The 19,420-nt window shown below is 36.9% G+C and overlaps 4 protein-coding genes across 6 annotated transcripts; all 4 read left to right on the top strand.

Annotated features, from left to right (window-relative positions):
• The first annotated feature begins 923 nt into the window (after positions 1-923).
• On the top strand, positions 924-3,560 carry LOC18023501 (transcription factor MYB108). The gene is made up of 3 exons (XM_006407876.2): positions 924-1,202; positions 1,969-2,098; positions 2,590-3,560. The coding sequence occupies exons 1-3, from the start codon at positions 1,049-1,051 to the stop codon at positions 3,287-3,289; spliced, it is 984 nt and encodes a 327-aa protein (XP_006407939.1). The 5' UTR covers positions 924-1,048; the 3' UTR covers positions 3,290-3,560.
• Positions 3,561-8,477: 4,917 nt separating this feature from the next.
• LOC18023500 (alkaline/neutral invertase C, mitochondrial) lies at positions 8,478-12,305 on the top strand. The gene is made up of 6 exons (XM_006407875.2): positions 8,478-9,530; positions 10,450-10,615; positions 10,833-11,044; positions 11,148-11,641; positions 11,720-11,768; positions 11,861-12,305. The coding sequence occupies exons 1-6, from the start codon at positions 8,769-8,771 to the stop codon at positions 12,182-12,184; spliced, it is 2,007 nt and encodes a 668-aa protein (XP_006407938.1). The 5' UTR covers positions 8,478-8,768; the 3' UTR covers positions 12,185-12,305.
• A 957-nt stretch (positions 12,306-13,262) lies between these two features.
• Positions 13,263-16,589, top strand: LOC18023499 (galactolipid galactosyltransferase SFR2, chloroplastic). The gene is made up of 10 exons (XM_006407874.2): positions 13,263-13,609; positions 13,859-14,141; positions 14,222-14,360; positions 14,443-14,609; positions 14,680-14,901; positions 14,979-15,147; positions 15,257-15,490; positions 15,728-15,877; positions 15,984-16,113; positions 16,215-16,589. The coding sequence occupies exons 1-10, from the start codon at positions 13,447-13,449 to the stop codon at positions 16,430-16,432; spliced, it is 1,875 nt and encodes a 624-aa protein (XP_006407937.1). The 5' UTR covers positions 13,263-13,446; the 3' UTR covers positions 16,433-16,589.
• LOC18023498 (DUF724 domain-containing protein 3) lies at positions 16,560-19,177 on the top strand. Of its 3 annotated transcripts, none has more exons than XM_024159239.1 (4): positions 16,560-16,752; positions 17,102-17,640; positions 17,989-18,468; positions 18,569-19,177. In XM_024159239.1, exons 1-4 carry the CDS (start codon positions 16,560-16,562, stop codon positions 19,034-19,036), a joined length of 1,680 nt encoding a protein of 559 aa, XP_024015007.1. In that variant the 3' UTR covers positions 19,037-19,177. The 3 variants fall into 3 exon arrangements, with proteins under 3 accessions (XP_024015007.1, XP_024015008.1, XP_006407936.1); XM_024159240.1 differs by having other exon boundaries at positions 18,543-18,677; XM_006407873.2 differs by lacking the exon at positions 16,560-16,752 and having other exon boundaries at positions 16,932-17,640.
• The last annotated feature ends 243 nt before the right edge of the window (positions 19,178-19,420 follow it).

Here is a 19,420-nt window from a genome sequence, read left to right as displayed (position 1 = left end):
AGGAAAAAAAAAAGCTCACCTTTCATAAGAGAATATTTGTTCAGCCATGTAGACTACTCGTATTCGGTAGTTTCCCCTAGGCCTGGGCGTTCGGATATCCATTCGGGTTCGGTTCGGATAATTCGGTTTTTCGGATTTTCGGTTTTTAAATTTAAAACCCATTCGGATATTTTTGGAATTTCGGTTCGGGTTCGGTTATATTCGATCGGGTCCGGTTCGGGTTCGGATATCCAAAAAATAATTAAATTAAATAAAAATAATTAAATTTAAATAAAATTAGTTAAATTCAAATAAAATTTGGCAAAATTTTAAAAATATAACTAAAAACTTAGTATGTTTAAATTATTTTGGATTTTTCATCATTTTCAGAATAAAAATAATTCATATTTTGGATTTATAATTGTAATTTTAGGTTATTAAATCTAATTGTAGTTAGTATTTTGGGTATATAATTGTATTTCGGATATTTCGGATATCCATTCGGATTTTCGGTTCGGTTTGGTTCGGTTTCGGTTTTTCAGATTTAGAAATTTAAAAACCGTTCGGATATTTTATCAGTTTCGATTCGGGTTCGGTTTCTCTTTTTCGGGTCGGGTTCGGATAAATTATTCGGGTTCGGATAATGTGCCCAGGCTACTTTCCCCGTTTCTCCATTATGAAAATTTAAAACTTAAAAAAAAAAAAAATCGAAAACAAAGAAAACATGGTTTACAAAACAGAATTGAGGAAAGCTAATAAATAATTACATCAATAAACACACAGTTCCTATATTACGGCTGTCTATTCCCTTCTTCGCACATGTTCCAAAGAATTTAAAAAATAAAAGAAAAATTGAAATCTATCATCTTTTCTCTTCTATAAAACCCACAACTTCTCTTTTTCTTGTGCATTAAAAACTCATCCTTTCTCTATCTACACATAACTCCAAAAAATATCAATTTCCCTCTCGTGTCTCTCTCTCTTCACAAAACCACAAAGAGAAAAGTAAATCGCTTCATTCGTTTTACTCAAGAATCGATCTCTTTGTGGGTCTCTTCTGTGTGCATCAATGGATGAGAAAGGAAGAAGCTTGAAGAACAACAACATGGAAGACGAAATGGACCTGAAGAGAGGTCCATGGACCGCTGAAGAAGATTTTAAGCTCATCGATTACATTGCTACTCACGGAGAAGGTCGATGGAACTCTCTTTCTCGTTGCGCTGGTATGATTCATTTCACACACATATATATGTTTGTATTTTCTACTTCGGTTTTTTTTTTTTTTTTTTTTTTTTTTTTTGGCTAAAAGAGCCAAGGGATAAGTCGTTTAACATAATTGGTTTTTAACTTTATGTTCTATCCTTTTCATGTTTCAATCAACATGTGTGATTGTGTTTTTTTTTTGTTCTTTTAAATTACCCACCTTTACTATTTTTAAAGAGAGCTTTTTTTTTTTGAGAATTTTCGATAATGGTTTGTTTCCTTTATATGCATAGATGAAAAGACCCTTCATAGGTATGAATCAAAAAGTGCATACGTCTCATGTTTCTTTGTTTTTCTCTTCTTAAACCTATATTTAAATATAATTTCACCGAATAAATAAAGTACAATACTGATGATTTTTAGTGAGATCTTTTAGCAATGGATACGATTATCAACAATCTCAGTTTTGAATAAAATATCAAATTTGGCTATCAAAAAGGATGAAAAAAGAAGAACTAATGCGAATTAATTATCATCATCTATATGGGAAGAGCACTAACTCAATGGAAGAAAGCTTGCTGAAGAAAAAGACCCTTTAGGAAAATTTTGCATTTTGCATCATATTACGGTCCATTTTTTATTTTGTTGGGGAACTTGATATAACTTTACCAAATATATATGAAACGTTTATACAAATGAGTTTCTTCCGTATAAAATCAGCTTACTATACGTATACATGACCGACCGGTATATTAATCATCATATGTACTTTTACCAATGAAACAGGACTCCAACGCACCGGTAAAAGCTGTAGGCTACGGTGGCTAAACTATCTCCGCCCTGACGTCCGCCGTGGAAACATTACCCTCGAAGAACAACTCATGATCCTCGAACTTCATTCCCGTTGGGGCAATCGGTACGTATGTTTCAAATTTAAAATAACATATATATATATATATTGTTTTGTATCGTTATCATGAGCTATATTTCTTTTATATCACAAAAAATATCGTTTGAATATAATTTTTTTACACAAATAAGTAAAATTGTCAATTCTATTAAATTAACCATTTATTAATATAACATCGTCTTCCAAATAAAATTATATATTTATATATAATATTTTATTTATACTTAAAATATTTTGTTTAAAAGAATAAAATCTGAATTTTACATTTTTTGCATCAGAATATAATTTGATATTTATGTGGGTTGTATATGTTGATGGATAAAAAAGAACTACTAATATCGATGTTGATGGATAAAAAAATCTACTGATATTGAGATATCATAAATCCTGATGAATATTAATGTATTAGACGACAAGAAAACAATTGTTTGATTATCAATTTATAATAATACGCTAAAAAAACAGATAACTGAACCTGTGTTGTTTGTTATAAACAGATGGTCAAAAATCGCACAATATTTACCGGGAAGAACAGACAACGAGATCAAGAACTACTGGAGAACGCGAGTGCAAAAACATGCAAAGCAGCTTAAATGCGATGTAAACAGCCAACAATTCAAAGACACAATGAAGTATCTGTGGATGCCCCGGCTCGTCGAGAGGATCCAATCCGCTTCAGCCTCGGCCTCAGCCGCAGCCGCAGCCACAACCACAGCCACGACAGGATCAGCTGCCACATCATCATGCATCACAACCTCTAACAATCAATTCATGACGTATGATTACAACAACAACAACAACAACAGTTGCATGGGACAACAATTTGGTGTAATGAGCAACAATGATTATATTACGCCGGAAAATTCCAGCGTGGCAGTGTCTCCGGTGTCAGACTTGACCGAGTACTATAGCGCTCCAAACCCGAACCCGGAATATCATTCGGGTCAAGTGGGGAATAGTTATTTTCCGGATCAGAACTTGGTGGGTCCACAAATGTTACCGGAGACTTATTTCGATTACAGTGGATTATTAGACGAAGATTTACCGGCTATGCAGGAGCAGAGTAACCTTAACTGGTTTGATAATATTAATGGAGCTGCTTCTTCTTCGGACAGTTTATGGAACATTGGAGAAAGTGATGAAGACTTCTGGTTTTTACAGCAGCAACAACAGTTCAACAATAATGGCAACTTCTGAATATAGATTAAGAAAAAAAGAAGATTAGAATCGTTAAGAACTTAATTAAACACGAAGTTTACGTGTGAAAGGAATTTGTTTAAGGGAATAATTAAAGAAGAAAAGGAATGTGTTTACGATATTTTATTAGGATGTATGATCAGCTTTATTATTCCAAGCTTGATCGTATATCATGACGTTTTAACAAGTCGCTAAATTTGATTGGTTTTGTTTTTTTTATTTTATTGGGATTGTAATGATATTTTTGTAGATAATTCATAAACATGTGGATGGTAATTTATGATGTACGCATTTTAAGAATACAAATTCTTCGCCGGTGGGAGTAATACGATAATAAACATAAATAATTGAAGTTGTTTTCACACGATTGAGTGATTTCCTCAATGGAGGCATAATATTAATCATTGTTCAATTAAATATTAATATTTCGACGACGAAGCCCATAATTGGTTCCACCATAATCAATATTTAACCTAAGATATAACACAAACAAACAAAACAAACACATCAGAAATTTTTTATAAAAAATATATTAAATAAGGACTTTATAACTATAAAATGGATAACCCCAGTAATATTGCTTTTTATGAACTATGTCTATAGGGCATGTATATGGGAAATAAAAAGAACTAGTGTGTGTGAAAGCCGTTCTTAAAGGGTTCAAAAGAAGACATTTAAAAACTGAATGTTTTATCCTCAAAATCACGTGGCAAAATCTCATTGGCTTTGATCTAGGCTTTGTGTTAAGGTGGACATTAAGGGGTTGTTATTCATTGAAAAGCTAATTCTTTGTTACGGAGAACGCTAAAGTGATGATATAACCCACCACTTAATATGTCCAAAAGCCTTAATTAATTATTGGAAACCGCATTATTGTACGGACCATTACACCATTATCCAGACAAAACCGAATTTTACTCTGCAACACGTCAGCAACACCGTATCTTCTATAGCCCTGAATCCCTTTCCTCCTCCGTTCTGGTCAGTTTAGAAGAAAAAAATAATTGAATCTACTTAAACAAGATTGTTAATTAGGAATTAAGATCACAGGCTAATATATAATATGTCATCTAATTATCAATGACTTTTGACATGAAATCCGATAGACATTAATGTTATATTGGATAACTTATTTTTGTAAACAAGCTTTGAAATTCCATTTTTTTTTTGCGGTCCACACATTATACATTAATTGTCAGCCGTCAAAGTAAAAACTGTAGTTGAAGTCGTTTTCTTTCTATACACCAACTTGATCCTTTTAGGCAATAATACGGCTTTCCTCATTTTTTCCCATTGAGTTATAATTTATAAACTCAAACATAGACACATACACGTATTACATAAGATATATATGTTGCACATCTTTTGGAATTGGCACGTGACGGAGAAGAGAAAAGGCACGTGTTAAATAGTGAAGACTTGAAAAAAAAAAAAAGGTGGCGGCGGCTGAGAGAATGAAAAATCCTAGGCCGTGTGGTGTGGCCAGCAAGCAAGCCGACGCCTAAAAGCCATCCCAAGACTAAGATAGTGGTCCCAAAATCTGAAGATCTCTTTCCTCAGCAATATATATATATATATATCTTTATCAAACTTTATTCAAAATCGATCACTCCAAGATTGAGATTTTTTTATGCTACAAGAATTATCCTAATCATTATCTTATACAAAATTTAAGTAATATAACGGAGTAGTTTTTTACTGAATTCGAACTAAACTAGGTAACAGTTTTTAAATGTCAGTTTTAAGAGAATTGTTTTTTTTTTCATTACAACTTCGAAAATCTTGTTCGGTTTCTTAATAAATGTTGACTGAATGGGGTATGTACATCTTTAGTAATATTTAAGTTTATTTGAGGGCCCTTAATAAGCTATTCAACATAAACTACCAATTAAGGCAATACAAGTAACAAATGACATTGAAATTTGATTTTAAGTTAATGTTATATTATGTATAAATGCAACGCAGAAATTTAAGTTAAACAATTAACGGTGGGAGATGGATTCTTCTTAATTCACACGTGGAAATTTAATCTCTTTCGTTGAAAAACAAAACGCTTCCATTTCAAACTTGTGTTCAGGTTTATTCAGAAGAGACAGGACCAAAAAAAAAGACAGAAAGCAGCAGATTCAGATACATGGGATGGGACTTACCCGTGCGCCACGTGGTAATCGATGATTAGATAGGTTGGATAATATTCCATTTTTGGGGAAGACGAGCACAATCAAGGACCGACTCAATCGTCTTTTGAATGGTCAAGGTCAACGCGTCCAGAGACTTACACGTCGGCGTCAACGTGGCTTTCTTTGGGTCCCACCTTTATACATTAACAAAACCTATCTAATCCGAAACCAAGCGAAATACATTGTATTTGGAGAATTCACCTTTCTTCGTTTTTTTTCTTCACTTTTTCCACAGAGAGAAGACTACGGCAATATGCTTAGTGAGTTTTTAAGTATGATAATAATAATAAAATTTGATGGGCATAATTTCATTTAAGTTTCCATATAAACTGACGTTCTGACGTCAAAAAAAAAAAACTGACGTTCTGAATATATATAGTGTGGAAGGTTTCAATCGATGTATTGTTGTTTAATATTGATTTATATGATATTCATCAAAAATGTACCGATATTAATACTGAACTATGTAGCTTTTTTGTTTGTTGTAGGAATCATGTAAATTTCAGGTTTATTCAGTCGAACCAGTAAGAACGTTTTAGAATTTAGAAACATATATTGAGTCCGAATTCCGAAACTTTGGTATTTTGAGAAAAAAAAGTTATCGTAATTTTTATACGATACTATATGACATTTTTGTGTTTAGATAATTCAATTCGATTCATCTCTTTATTGTATCTTACTCTGTTTATCCTCTATTTCAGGTTTGATTTATAAATTATATCAAACCGCAATAGAGTTCTATTCTTTATTTGCATCCCACATCGGTATATATTTTTGTTTGCTAATGCAAATTTTGAGATTTCACAAAAAAAAAAAAACCATTCAAATTTGTATAACTGTGAGCATATTGTGGTCCACTCATTGGTTACATTTTTTTATCAATCATCCAATCAACACATATTCTATTAAAACATATATATGATGAGTATACATGTTTTGTGAATTATGATAACTACAAACGCATGTAATTTGTGCCATTTATAGCTCACATATGCGTAATTCCATAATATTCAATATATTACTAACCACTGACGTATTACAAACTTCAGTTTTACGAATGAGTGATTATGAAATCGAATTAAAACAGATTTAGTTTCAATCGCTTTAATGCCTTTGTTCATTATTTTTTCCCTATAAGGCATAAACCATTTCTAGCCACAAAAGTCCCTACTGGATAATCGCTTTATTAGAGAATCTATAACAATGGATCGAGACTTAAACCCAATATTAAGCACATTAACGACTACCCAAAATCGTGTAATTGATACAGCACATGAATTTTATATATATATATATATGTATATATATATATTGATATTTCATTTTATTACCCATCTAGGAAATATATTGGTTTATGGGTTTCCGACTTTCCGTGGTACCTTTGGACTTAAAAAGATGTTTATGTTATGTCTGTCCCGTCGTAAGGTGATTGATACCTGCCTTGAAATTTGCCATATCTTAGCAATCGCGTATTCGTTTGTATGTCTTTTAATTTGTGGTTAACAATTAATCATTTTTTAAATTCTAGTTATAATTTTACATTTACAATCATTTAAAAGTAATTTCATAATTATGCATCATATGTGTTATCATATATGAAAGGATTTTGTAGGGTTTGTGAGCTTTGATCATGAGAATAAGCGTAATTTTAGATATAATCCTCCAAGCTATTAATTAAGGCATATTTGATTGTATACGATACGACTACACGTTTGTGTTTACATTTATAAATGGTTAAGCAAAATTCATTTGATCTTCATACTTATTTATTTATTTATTATTAGTAAACAGGTTGAACGTGTTTTGAACAATGGATTATAAACATTCATGTACATTAGGTCAACTGTGTGTATTTGGGTGCGAGGCTTGCAAGCTTGCCAGTTATCTTAAAAATATAAACTACTACCTTCTTAAAGAGACCGTTCCAATATATCCATAAGATATTTTTTTATAAAAAAAAAATAGAAAATTCTTAATTCAAGCAACAATATGGGATTTATAGATAAGAACGTACAGTATTAGCTAATATTAACAAGACAAAATGAAGCACGTTATATAAATGACATGCTTCTATCTCTTTCAATGTTATTCAAAAGCAAACGTTTATTATTAAACCCACATGCTTTCGGTTCTCGTGGTTAGGCTCTAATATGAACTGATGATCACTAAGATAATAAGATAGTTGAAAATTTTAACTTCTTCATTTTTTTTTCTTCACCATAATACAAATAAGTCCAAACAATTAGTTAGTTATTGGTCTAAAAAATGGTTTAAGACCGTATAAGTTCAAAAGTTGGGCTTCATGTAGACTCAATTTGCTTTTAAAAAAAAGAAGAATTTGTAATCCCTTTTCAATGGAAAGAAGCATCAGAGACCCATGGCAACTAATGAAGATTAAATGGGCCTCAGCTATGTGGTCCAATAGGCTAATATTATTCGTGCTGTGAAGCCCTTTAATGCGGTTGAATATATTGAGCGCGTGGAAAGTTTAATTTATGCGAGTCGTGACAAAGCAAGCAAGAAGGATCTTTTTACTTGTACGCCAGACGAAAGCAAACCGAAATTGACAAATAGAAATATAAATCTGAGAGATTCTATTTTCCTGCGTACCTCTAGAAACTTGCCACGCAGAAACTTAGCCAATGGTAGACATCTAGTTGTGTGTAAAGGTTATGGGCTTCCAGGGGTTCTTCCGTAAATACCTAAAAGCATTGGATCAATGGGGACAATAAGGTTTGGCTTTATGTATTTTTCATTTTCTCCACATTTATTCAACGAGAAATTTTGTGGTCTCTCTCTACCACCGGCCCATCTTATCCATACAGGTAACAACGAAATTTGGAATGTCATTTATACCCACACTTTTCAACACAATTAATACAAGCAAAAGAGACACGTAAACGAGGCTATTTTCGTAAATATAGTTTATGTTGGAAAGTGCACTTGCGTCGTCGATTTTTGCATTTCCGCCACGGAGCTTTTTCTTTTTAAGTAAAGTCTCAGATTCCATCTTCAACCAAACACATTCAGAAAATATCTTATTCATTCATTTATTACTCATTATCCCCTAAAACACCATTCTTCTTGTTGATCATCTTCTCTTCCCTGTAAGTATATTCCGATCTAAGTATTTGTTTCCTAATTATTTTTTCTCCTCGAGCTAGTTCAGACAATAGACATTCTCCAATTTATACGATCGGATTCTTTTTTTTTCGTGTCGGTCGATTAAGAATTTGTAAAAAAAAAAAGCTGTGTAAGGTGTTTGATTGTTTCAATCGTGTGTTCTCGATTCTTGGAGAATGATGAACAGCAGGAGCTGTATCTGTGTCTCTGCGATGAAACCATATTGTAGATTTCTGATTAGTTTTAGAAGTTCCTCGATCTCCGGGTTTTCTCCTCCGAGCTCGGCCAAATTGCTCAATTCGTCCAAGTTACAGTGTAGAAAGATTGATTCCAGAAGTATTAGATCTGGTACTCAATGCCGTCGGATTGTTCTGGATCGGAAGGCTTTTTGTGATTCCGATTCCATTAGTTGGGGAGGAGGATCTAGGGTCTTAAGAGCTAGAGTTAGTATAGGAAGAGGAAGAGGAAGAGGAAGAGAAAGGGGTGTTTTAGTAATTCCCCGTGTAGCTTCCGATTTTAGGAACCACTCGACTTCTTCGTTGGGTTCCCATGTAAATAGTGATCAGAGCTTCGAGAGTATCTTTGTGAAGCCACTGGTTTTCAAGGAACTCGAGAAAACTGAAGAGATACCGAAAAAGGAAAGTGGTAAAGGAGGAGAAGATGCTAAATCTGGAAATGTGGGTGTAAGAAGCGAGAAAGAACAGGTTTTGAGTCAGAGTGAGGCTGAGAAAGAGGCGTGGAAGCTGCTTCGTGGTGCCGTGGTGAATTATTGCGGGTTCCCCGTGGGGACTGTAGCGGCTAATGATCCAGGGGATAAGCAGACTTTGAACTATGATCAGGTCTTTATTCGTGATTTTGTTCCTTCGGCGTATGCGTTCTTGCTTGATGGGGAAGGGGAGATTGTAAGAAACTTTCTCCTTCACACGTTGCAACTGCAGGTAACATTTTCTTGAACCTTTTTGTTTGAAACAATGTTCTTGAGCTGTCTTTGATTGATCTTGCCCAATGCAGCCAGTTTTAGGCAATGTCTGAAAAATCAGAGCTTTTGGTCGATATTGCTGTTTATTTTCTTGGAAACTTTTGAGTTAGTTGGTCATTTATACCCGCACTAAAAAGTATGCTATGCTTTTGCAACTTTCCGGATTTGAGAATTATATCTGGCCGGATTCTTTGAATTTGGTTTTACTTTCTTGGTTGCACGCTCATTATTTGCCATTGGAATTTGATCTCTCATTCTAGGGAAGTTTAGCGGGTTTTGTGAAAACGGGAAATTTGTCTAGTTTGTTTACTGAATTTTCTTGCCTAACGGAGAAAGACAAGATTTGGAGAAATCTCTCCTCTTTCCGCTGCAGTCCCAGGTATGTCTTCTTATGTTTTGACTTGTTCTGACCCAAAAAGTTTGATTGCTTTTGTCATAAATTAGTTGTTAAAATTAGTGATACTGTGATATTCTTGAAGATGTCCCGAGTTTCGTTTACTTGGTCTAAATATTTCCCTCTCCTTGCTGCTATGTTAGTTTCTGGTTCTTAGAAAAGTGTTTTAATTTGTTCAGATCGCCTAAATTTTTTTACAGCTTGCTTCCCAAATCTAGTTTTAATCAGTGCTTTGAGAAAGCTCGGAGCATTATAAATATTGAGTTATGACTCTGTGATCTTCTTTTAGACGCATTTGATATCCGTTTACGTAGTCTAAAGATTTGCATTTCCTTGCCTGCTTTATAGTTTCTGGTTCTTATAAAAGTGCTTTCCTTTGGCTTCAACTACTTTCATCCTTGTGGATGCTGATTGTAAGGTACTATTTGATATACTAATCTACGCTAAAGTTTCTTAATCGAGCTTTCTGTTGCTTGGTTTTCAGAGCTGGGAGAAAACAGTTGACTGTCATAGCCCTGGCCCAGGGCTAATGCCAGCGAGTTTTAAAGTGAAGCCTGTGCCACTTGAGGGAAATGATGGCTCGTTTGAGGAGGTATTAGATGCAGATTTTGGCGAATCAGCTATTGGACGTGTTAGCCCTGTTGACTCTGGTAACTCCTTATGCTCACTTTTTTTTTTTTTTTTTTAGTCTTCAATTCCTTTTAGATGAATAAATTATATTTCCATCTATCTTGGAGAATCAAACGCCCTCGACAATCCACTACTAAATCACATTCTGTGTTGAAAAGTTGTGAACTTTTCACTTTAGCATTGCAATGGTAATGTGATTGGAGAATGTTTCTCACCGAGGTTGTAAATTTTGCTTAGGCTTGTGGTGGATTATATTGCTGAGAGCTTATGGAAAGCTCACTGGCGATTACACGTTGCAAGAGAGAATCGATGTTCAAACAGGGATCAAGTTGATTCTTAAGCTATGTCTAGCTGACGGTTTTGACATGTTCCCAACTCTTCTGGTGACTGACGGATCATGTATGATTGATCGAAGAATGGGCATTCATGGGCATCCACTTGAAATCCAAGTAAAGTGAAAAAAAAACTTATCTCGCATGGGAATTTAGTTGCTAAGGTTATGCTTTTTTCAACTGATAATTAACGGCCATGATTTTTTCTTTTCCCTTCCAGGCACTATTCTACTCGGCTCTTCGCTGTGCTAGAGAGATGCTTAACGTGAATGATGGTACCAAAAACTTAGTTGCTGCCGTCAACAACCGGCTAAGTGCTTTATCGTTCCATATCAGAGAGTATTACTGGGTCGATATCAAGAAAATAAATGAGATTTATCGTTACAACACTGAGGAGTATTCAGCAGATGCAACCAACAAGTTTAACATATATCCAGATCAGATCCCTTCTTGGCTTGTCGGCTGGATCCCTAACCAAGGGGGTTACTTCATAGGAAATCTTCAGCCTGCCCACATGGATTTCAGATTCTTCACACTTGGAAATCTCTGGGCCGTTATTTCGTCTCTGGGAAACCAAGAACAGAACGAAGGAGTCATGACCTTGATCGAAGAGAAATGGGGTGATTTGGTTGCAAACATGCCTCTCAAGATCTGTTTTCCGGCTCTAGAGCAAGACGAATGGCGAATAATCACTGGCTCTGATCCAAAGAACACGTGAGTCCCTTCAAAACCTTTTTTTTTCGTGTTCTCTGTGAATTCTGCAGATCTTTGATTTCATACTTGTCATTGCAGGCCTTGGTCATATCACAATGGCGGATCCTGGCCAACTCTCCTCTGGCAGGTACAAACAAACATATATCATCTCTTAAGTAGCTGTTCTTTTTTTCAGATTCAAGAGTTCCTAACACATTTTTAATGCCTGGATTTTGTTAGTTCACATTGGCTTGTATCAAGGTGGGAAAGCTAGAACTGGCGAAGAAAGCAGTTGCTGTAGCAGAGAAAAGGCTCAAGGAAGATGAGTGGCCTGAGTATTATGACACGAGAAGCGGGAGATTCGTTGGGAAGCAATCAAGGCTTTACCAGACTTGGACTATCGCAGGTTTTTTGGCTTCTAAGAAACTCATAGAGCAACCTGAGAAAGCCTCACTCTTGTTCTGGCAAGAGGACTATCAGCTGCTCGAGACTTGTGTCTGTGGGCTCAGCAAAAGCAGCGCAAGGAAGAACAAATGTTCGCGTTTCACACCTCCAAGATCTTAGTTGCGTGAAACGTAACGTTGACCCTTGTCTTTAAAAAAACTTATTTCTACACATGGTCATAAATTATGAACAATACATGTTCTTCTTGAATCAACTTTCTACACCACCTATGAATCACTTTCATAAGTTAAATACGCATACATATCCACTTATGAATATTTTTATGTAAGTTATGAGTATCAATACCTTCAGGCTTTCTTGCGTGAAACATATACATGTAACATAAATGTGTGTGAGTTACGAACAAAACTCTTTTTGTTAACCGAGTTTTTTTGTTGTTGTATGATACACTATCTCATATCCAAAATCATTGCAAATTAGGACGCTGGATCAGTTTACTAACTAACTAACTAATCGTACTTTTAATCAGAAGATTCTGAACAATTCTTCTTTCTTTTTTTTTGTTTATGTACTCTGTTTCGGTTTAGTTTTAAAGTTTTGGGATGGAGATCAAACTAAATTCAGTAATCTGAACTAAATGTTACTAACTTACTATATTGGTTTTTCCGTTTGATAATTAGCAGTTATCAGACACGTTCTACATTGTATGTCAATCAAAAAATGGATATTTTAAGGGAAAGTGAATAGATTTTGTTTCTTTTTAGCGTATCTGAAGGAAAACTATCATGTGAAACTGCCAAAAGAATGAGACGAGAGAAAAAGATATTAGAAGCCAAAAGGAACTTGAGGTGGCTGAGGTAAAAGATGAGAAAATCTACATGGACCACTCATAAAAATACACGTAGCATTGAGATAAAAAGCCTTCGGGCTCGGACAACAATCATAAATTTCACTACAAGCAGAAATTCAAGAAACTGTTTACAAAAATTAGAAAAAAGCAATAATGTAATGTCAAAGGAAACAGAACACATATGTCACAGTTCAAAAATGGAACTCAGAAGAAATTGGAGATTGATTTCAATAAATAAAATAAAAATTGGAGATTGATTTCGTTCTCCAAATTATTAGTTGAACACTGATGTATTGTGTTGCACTTGCTAAAAAGAGAACTTTCAAAGTTAAAATCGAGAAAACGACATCGTATTAGGACACATAGAGACGTACACGGACCTTAGAGCTAAGCCACCCACACGAAGACGATAAGGTTGCGAGCGAAGGATCACCACCAACCACTTCACGTCACGCTGTTTCGATAGGCCCTTAATGGGCTCGTCTTTTCATAAACCCGTTCTATTATTGTTATCTCTGTGCGCGCGCCGGTAGGAACTAGAAAGTGCCGTTCATCATCATCATCGGCGATAATGAACATAGTCGCATTGCTCGTTAAGGTCGCCGGTCTCTTGGCCACTGTCACCGTCGGAGCCAACGCAATCTCCTATTCTCGTTTCCGTCGCCGGAACCTCGGGAAGTTCCGCTCTCCGATCGACGAATCCAAAGAAGTTCTCGCCGATTTCAATTCCCACGGTACGACTGCGATTCGTATTACTGTTGAATGTGTTCTTCCTTCTGCTTTATTTGGTTGAGCCTTGATGGGTTTTTGTCCACTGAGTGTGAGGTTTCATTTCTGCAAATTTTTGTTTTTGTTTTTTTTAGTGGAATTGAATTTTCCATTTCTGCAACTTATGTTGACGATTGTTTCCCTTTTCTGCATTCTTTCGAATTCAAAATCATCAGAATCAAACTTCTTCTACATGAAATCGCTGTTTGTTTCAGAACACAAGGAGGGCAAATTCTTCTTTGGGTTGGCTACTGCACCTGCTCATGCGGAGGACGATCTCAATGATGCTTGGCTCCAGTTTGCAAAAGAAACACCATGTTCAGCAGCTGATGCAGATTCAGAGGCTGCTGATAAAAAGGCAAAGAGGAAGAAGGTTAAGCTTGCTGTGGGAGCTATAACGAAAGGGTTGGAGAAGAACACACATGGAAAAGATGACAAGACCTCTGCCAATAAGCCACCAACTAAAAATGTAGCTGCGTGGCATAACGCTCCTCACCCGTGAGCCTTATCATCTAGATATGATCAACTTAGCTGTGTCTTAAGAGCTGAAACTGAGATTTTCACAAATTGTTTGCCAGGGAGGACAGACTTAAATTTTGGTCAGATCCTGACAAAGAAGTGAAGCTAGCAAAAGATACTGGCGTTACTGTCTTTAGGATGGGAATCGATTGGTCTAGGATAATGCCACACGAGCCTACCAAAGGGATTAAGGAAGCAGTGAGTCAAGGAAGCATAAATAAACCTTGTGTCTGAATATGCTTCTTGTAGATAAAAGTGTTCTTACCATTGTGCTTTGTAGGTTGACTATGAGGCCCTCGAACACTATAAATGGATACTCAACAGAGTTCGTTCAAATGGGATGAAGGTGATGCTAACGCTGTTTCATCATTCACTGCCACCATGGGCTGCTGATTATGGTGGCTGGAAAATAGAGAAGACTGTGGACTACTTTATGGACTTCACCAGGTGACTGTCTTTTCAAATGAGCTTTATGGAGACTATGTAGGTCTTGATCATTTTTTCTATAACATGCCAGGCTTGTTGTGGATTCCATGTTCGATTTGGTAGACTCTTGGGTAACATTTAATGAGCCCCATGTCTTCACCATGCTTACCTACATGTGCGGATCTTGGCCCGGTAACGACCCTGATTTTCTAGAGATAGCTACATCTACTCTACCAATGGGTGTATTCCATCGAGTCTTACATTGGATGGCTGTTGCTCACTCAAAGGCTTATGACTACATCCACGGGAAAATGTTAGTTTTTCTCTACAATTATCATATGGATTTCTCTCACTATCGCATCTTAATAGTTTCCAACTCTCATTTGACAGTTCCTTGAGAAAACCTTTGGTAGGGGTTGCGCACCACGTCTCCTTTATGCGACCATATGGTCTCTTTGATATCGGGGCCGTTATGTTTAGCAACTCCCTCACTATATATCCATATATTGATAGCATTTGTGAGAAGTTGGATTTCATAGGCATCAACTACTACGGACAGGTAAGAGAGCGCTAAGAGTGAAAAATGCCTTTAGGTCTTAAATTTGGATCAATAATAATGATTTCTCTCGAATAAGTAAGTATTATGGAATCTGACTCCGGGAAATCAGGAAGCAGTGTGTGGTGCTGGACTAAAGCTTGTAGAGACTGATGAGTACAGTGAATCTGGAAGAGGGGTATATCCTGATGGTCTCTACCGCGTGTTGCTAATGTTCCACGAGAGATACAAACACCTGAAAGTTCCGTTCATCGTCACAGAAAATGGCGTGTCTGATGAAACAGATGTGATTCGGCGGCCTTACCTGATCGAGCATCTCCTTGCCCTTTATGCTGCAATGCTCAAGGTTTCGTCCTTACAACTCTCTGAGTCACACAAACGTTATTTACTGCTTAACTATTCCGCCTGTTTTTGAGCCTGGCCTGTTATGAACTTAATCTAAGCTTCAAAATCAGAACCCAGCTCATGACTGGCTTATTCTCAAAACGGGTCATCCGTTGCAGGGGCCGGGCAGGCTTTGAGTGCACCATAACAACCCTAGGTGCTGGAATATCTCTCACTGTGTTTGTGGCTTTCACGACAGGGTGTTCCGGTGCTCGGTTATGTATTCTGGACTATCTCCGACAATTGGGAATGGGCAGACGGATATGGTCCAAAATTTGGACTTGTTGCGGTTGACCGATCCAATGATCTTGCCCGAACCCTTCGGCCATCGTACCAACTATTTTCCAAGGTTTATCATTTTAACCCTTGTCCTTACCACAACACCTGAATTCATCTGATCGTTTTTTGTCCTGAAATGGCTTGTGTGTGTGTTTTTTTTTTCCGGTACTCTCCAGATAGTGAAAAGCGGAAAAATCACTCGTAAAGATCGGTCTCTTGCATGGAAAGAACTCCAAAAATCTGCCAAAGCAGGAAAACTACGGCCATTCTACCGAGCCGTTGATAATCGTGGTCTAATGTACGCAGGTTGGTTACAACTTCCACCTTTTAAGTCTTTGTTTTTACATTTTCCAACTTTTACTTTTATAATCTTACTTGCGAGGCTTTGTTTGTTACAACATATAAAGATGGTCTCGACAAGCCTCAATGGAGACCGTTTGTTGACCGTGACTGGCGGTTTGGTCACTACCAAGTGGATGGCCTACAAGACCCCCTGAGTCGCGTGGCTCGAGCCCTTCTCATATGGCCGCTTATCATGAAGAAGAAGATAAGAAAAGTTAAGATCAAGCACACTGATGATTCTGGGCTCATTTTACGTCCCGCTTATGCCTCACCCTTTGACTAGAGGAAGTCTGAGTAGAAGAAACCGAGAAAACAATCTCATTTCCCTGTACGAGTTGCCAAACCTTTGGCGCAGATAACTATTCTCCATTTTGTTCAAAGTTTTGTGTACTAATCTCAATTAGAAATCAATGAGATTGTTTGCGGTAAAGAAAACAAAAGTAAAGATAAACCGGCACAATATTCGACCTTATAGCCTCTGGATGAGGCGCTGTTTTCGCCCATGCGTCCTGCCTTCGATCGTTATAGGCCTTAGCGTGAGAATTGAGCCACTTGCCTGGACAATGAATCGCAAGCTTAACCGACCCAATGCCCGGTTTACAGGTACGAAAAAATCTTTACTCAAATTGGAAACGGGAACTATTATGACACGATGAGGCCCATTGTAATGGCCCGTCGGTGTTTTTTTGTTTTGTTTAACAAGACATTAAACATGAACAATTCAAGACTTGAACTCCAAGTCTCTAGTCTCAGATGAACCGTCTCTTATTTGAGACATTTAACACGAAGCAGAAAAACGCCTCGCAGTGTGGTACGAACGATCAATAAAAACAGCAAGATGTTGTATTCCATGAATTTAGAACGACGTGTTGTTTTGGTGTTTTTTCCTTTTTTTTTTCTGGCGTTGACCACTCTTGACCATCTCTCACTATTCTAGTATTTTCTGAATCAGTAGTCTTTACCAATTTCTCTCGTTGTCCCTCTTTCCTGCACAATTTTTTGGTAATAAAACCCGAATTCAAAGTCGAGCACCAACATCTTCACTTAAGAATTAAGATGATGAGCGATGGACTTTGGCGCGGCGGCGACCGCGTCGAGGTGGAACGAGTCGTCTCCGGCGCGGCGGCTTACTTTCCGGCGAGTGTGGTTAGTGCGCCGTCTTTGAGAAAGAAACTCGTCTGGGTGGAGCATGAAGCTCTACTGGTTGGAAGTTCCGTACGTATGAAGGAGTACGTGATTCCGACGCGCCTCCGCCCATCACCGCCGCGAGAGCTCAACCGAAGCTTCAAGGCTGGCGATGAGGTTGACATCTTCCGAGACAGCGAAGGTTGCTGGGTTAGAGGCAACGTGACGACCATTCTTGGAGATTCAAGGTACATTGTAGAGTTTAAAGGGGGAAATCGCCCAGAAGCACAAGTTGATCACTTGAATCTGAGGCTACATCGTGAATGGGAAGATGGAACTTGGGTGCCATCTCTTTTCCAACATCAGGTAAATCCGTTACTTCTCTGCCTCTGATTTAAATTGAATATAAGGTTTCAGGCAAAATTTTTTGTCTGATTAATAATTTTGTTCTGAATTTGCAAATCTTCAGTTGTTCTTTTTGGAAAGTCTTTGACAGCTTGTGACGTAAACTAGGATTTCTCGATACATTCTTTGTTTATGACATTTTGATGGCTATGTTCTGAGAATTTTGGTATGGGACTGGAGAATGTTAAAATCTCTCACGACTTAGTTCTGAGATCCTTGGTTTAAAATATTTTCCTATATATGTTGAGCAATTGAGTTGGAAGATTTGTTGGGATTTGTCTTAGTGCACTCACAATTCTTTGATTACAGGGCAATGTATTGGAATCAACGACCAAAAGTATGAAACTGAAGATAAAATTCAGAGAAAGAAGAGGTCAATATGAGAAGGGTGCTATTGTGGAAGTCAGAAGTGAAGAAGAAGCTTACACGGGTTCTTGGTATTGTGCACGTATACTTAATTTATTAGGTGATGATAAGTACATTGTTGAACACTTGAGATTTTCAAGAGATGGCGACGAGTCTATCCCTCTGAGAGATTTGGTAGAAGCCGAGAACATAAGACCAGTTCCTCCTTCAGAACTCTCGCCTGTTTTACGCTATGAACCAGGGGATGAAGTTGATGCTTGGTTCAACAAACGGTGGTGGATCGGCAGGGTTTCCAAAGTGCTCGCACGAGATTCAACATACTTAGTTTATTTCATCTCCACGGGTGAAGAAGTGACAGTCCTACATTTCAATTTGAGGCCCCGGAAAGACTGGATCAATGGCCGATGGATTAATTCTTACAAGGTATGGCTACATACAATGTCTTGCTATTAACTAATCTTGTTATTTGTTGAATACAGGTGTTTACACTGTTACAGTTTGTGCGTTCCTTTTTTGTGTACAGGGAGAAGAATGCTTCAAACCTCCATGGAAGAAGCTGAAATTTTGTAAGAGAGCAGAGAAGGTGTTTAACATCGGAATGATGGTGGAAGTTAGAAGCGATGAACGAGGTTATGAAGGCTCATGGTACTCTGCCAAGATTATAAGCTACTTAGGGGAAAACAGATACACAGTTGAGTATCAAACACTGAGAACGGAGGATGGAAGAGAGTTGTTAAAGGAAGAAGCAAGAGGCCTAGATATAAGACCTAATCCTCCTCAACTTATTCAAAGGGCGTGTCGATATGAATCGTTAAAAGATGTGGAAGCTTGGTTTAACGATGGATGGTGGTCTGGTCGAGTCTATAAGATAAACAGCAACTACACTCGATATGGTGTCTACTTCAAAACGACTGATGAGAGATTGGAGTTTGCTTACACTGATTTAAGGCCTTGCCAAGTTTGGAGAAAAGGGAAATGGAGCCGTGCTTAAGAATGAGAGAAAGATGGCAAATAATAGGTAGTGATGAAGAGGATAATTAACGTGACTTGATTATAGATTTGTTGTTAAAATTGTTTATATGACATTTATGATGTTGGTGATGTGGTTAATTTTCTTAATATATGTGTTTCTTCTCCAAGCTTAAGTTCTTTTTTTTTTTTTTTCTGTGTTTTCTTGTCATAGTTGAACATGTTTTTTGGGAGAAACCGTCTAGAACTCATTTTTTACTGTCTTGGCAATGGAATGGAATGCAAATAGTATTTTAGGACCAGAAAAGAAAATAGAGAATCTAGAGATTCAGATTTTCGAATGGATTCTTTTGTAACATTTCAAAAGGTTGGGGTGATTTTTAATCCTAATAACAAGGTCATGCTT

The sequence above is a fragment of the Eutrema salsugineum genome, unplaced genomic scaffold (assembly GCF_000478725.1).
Source record: "Eutrema salsugineum unplaced genomic scaffold, Eutsalg1_0 scaffold_13, whole genome shotgun sequence".
Classification (NCBI taxonomy): domain Eukaryota; kingdom Viridiplantae; phylum Streptophyta; class Magnoliopsida; order Brassicales; family Brassicaceae; genus Eutrema; species Eutrema salsugineum.
This window is presented reverse-complemented; position numbering and strand designations above follow the sequence as displayed.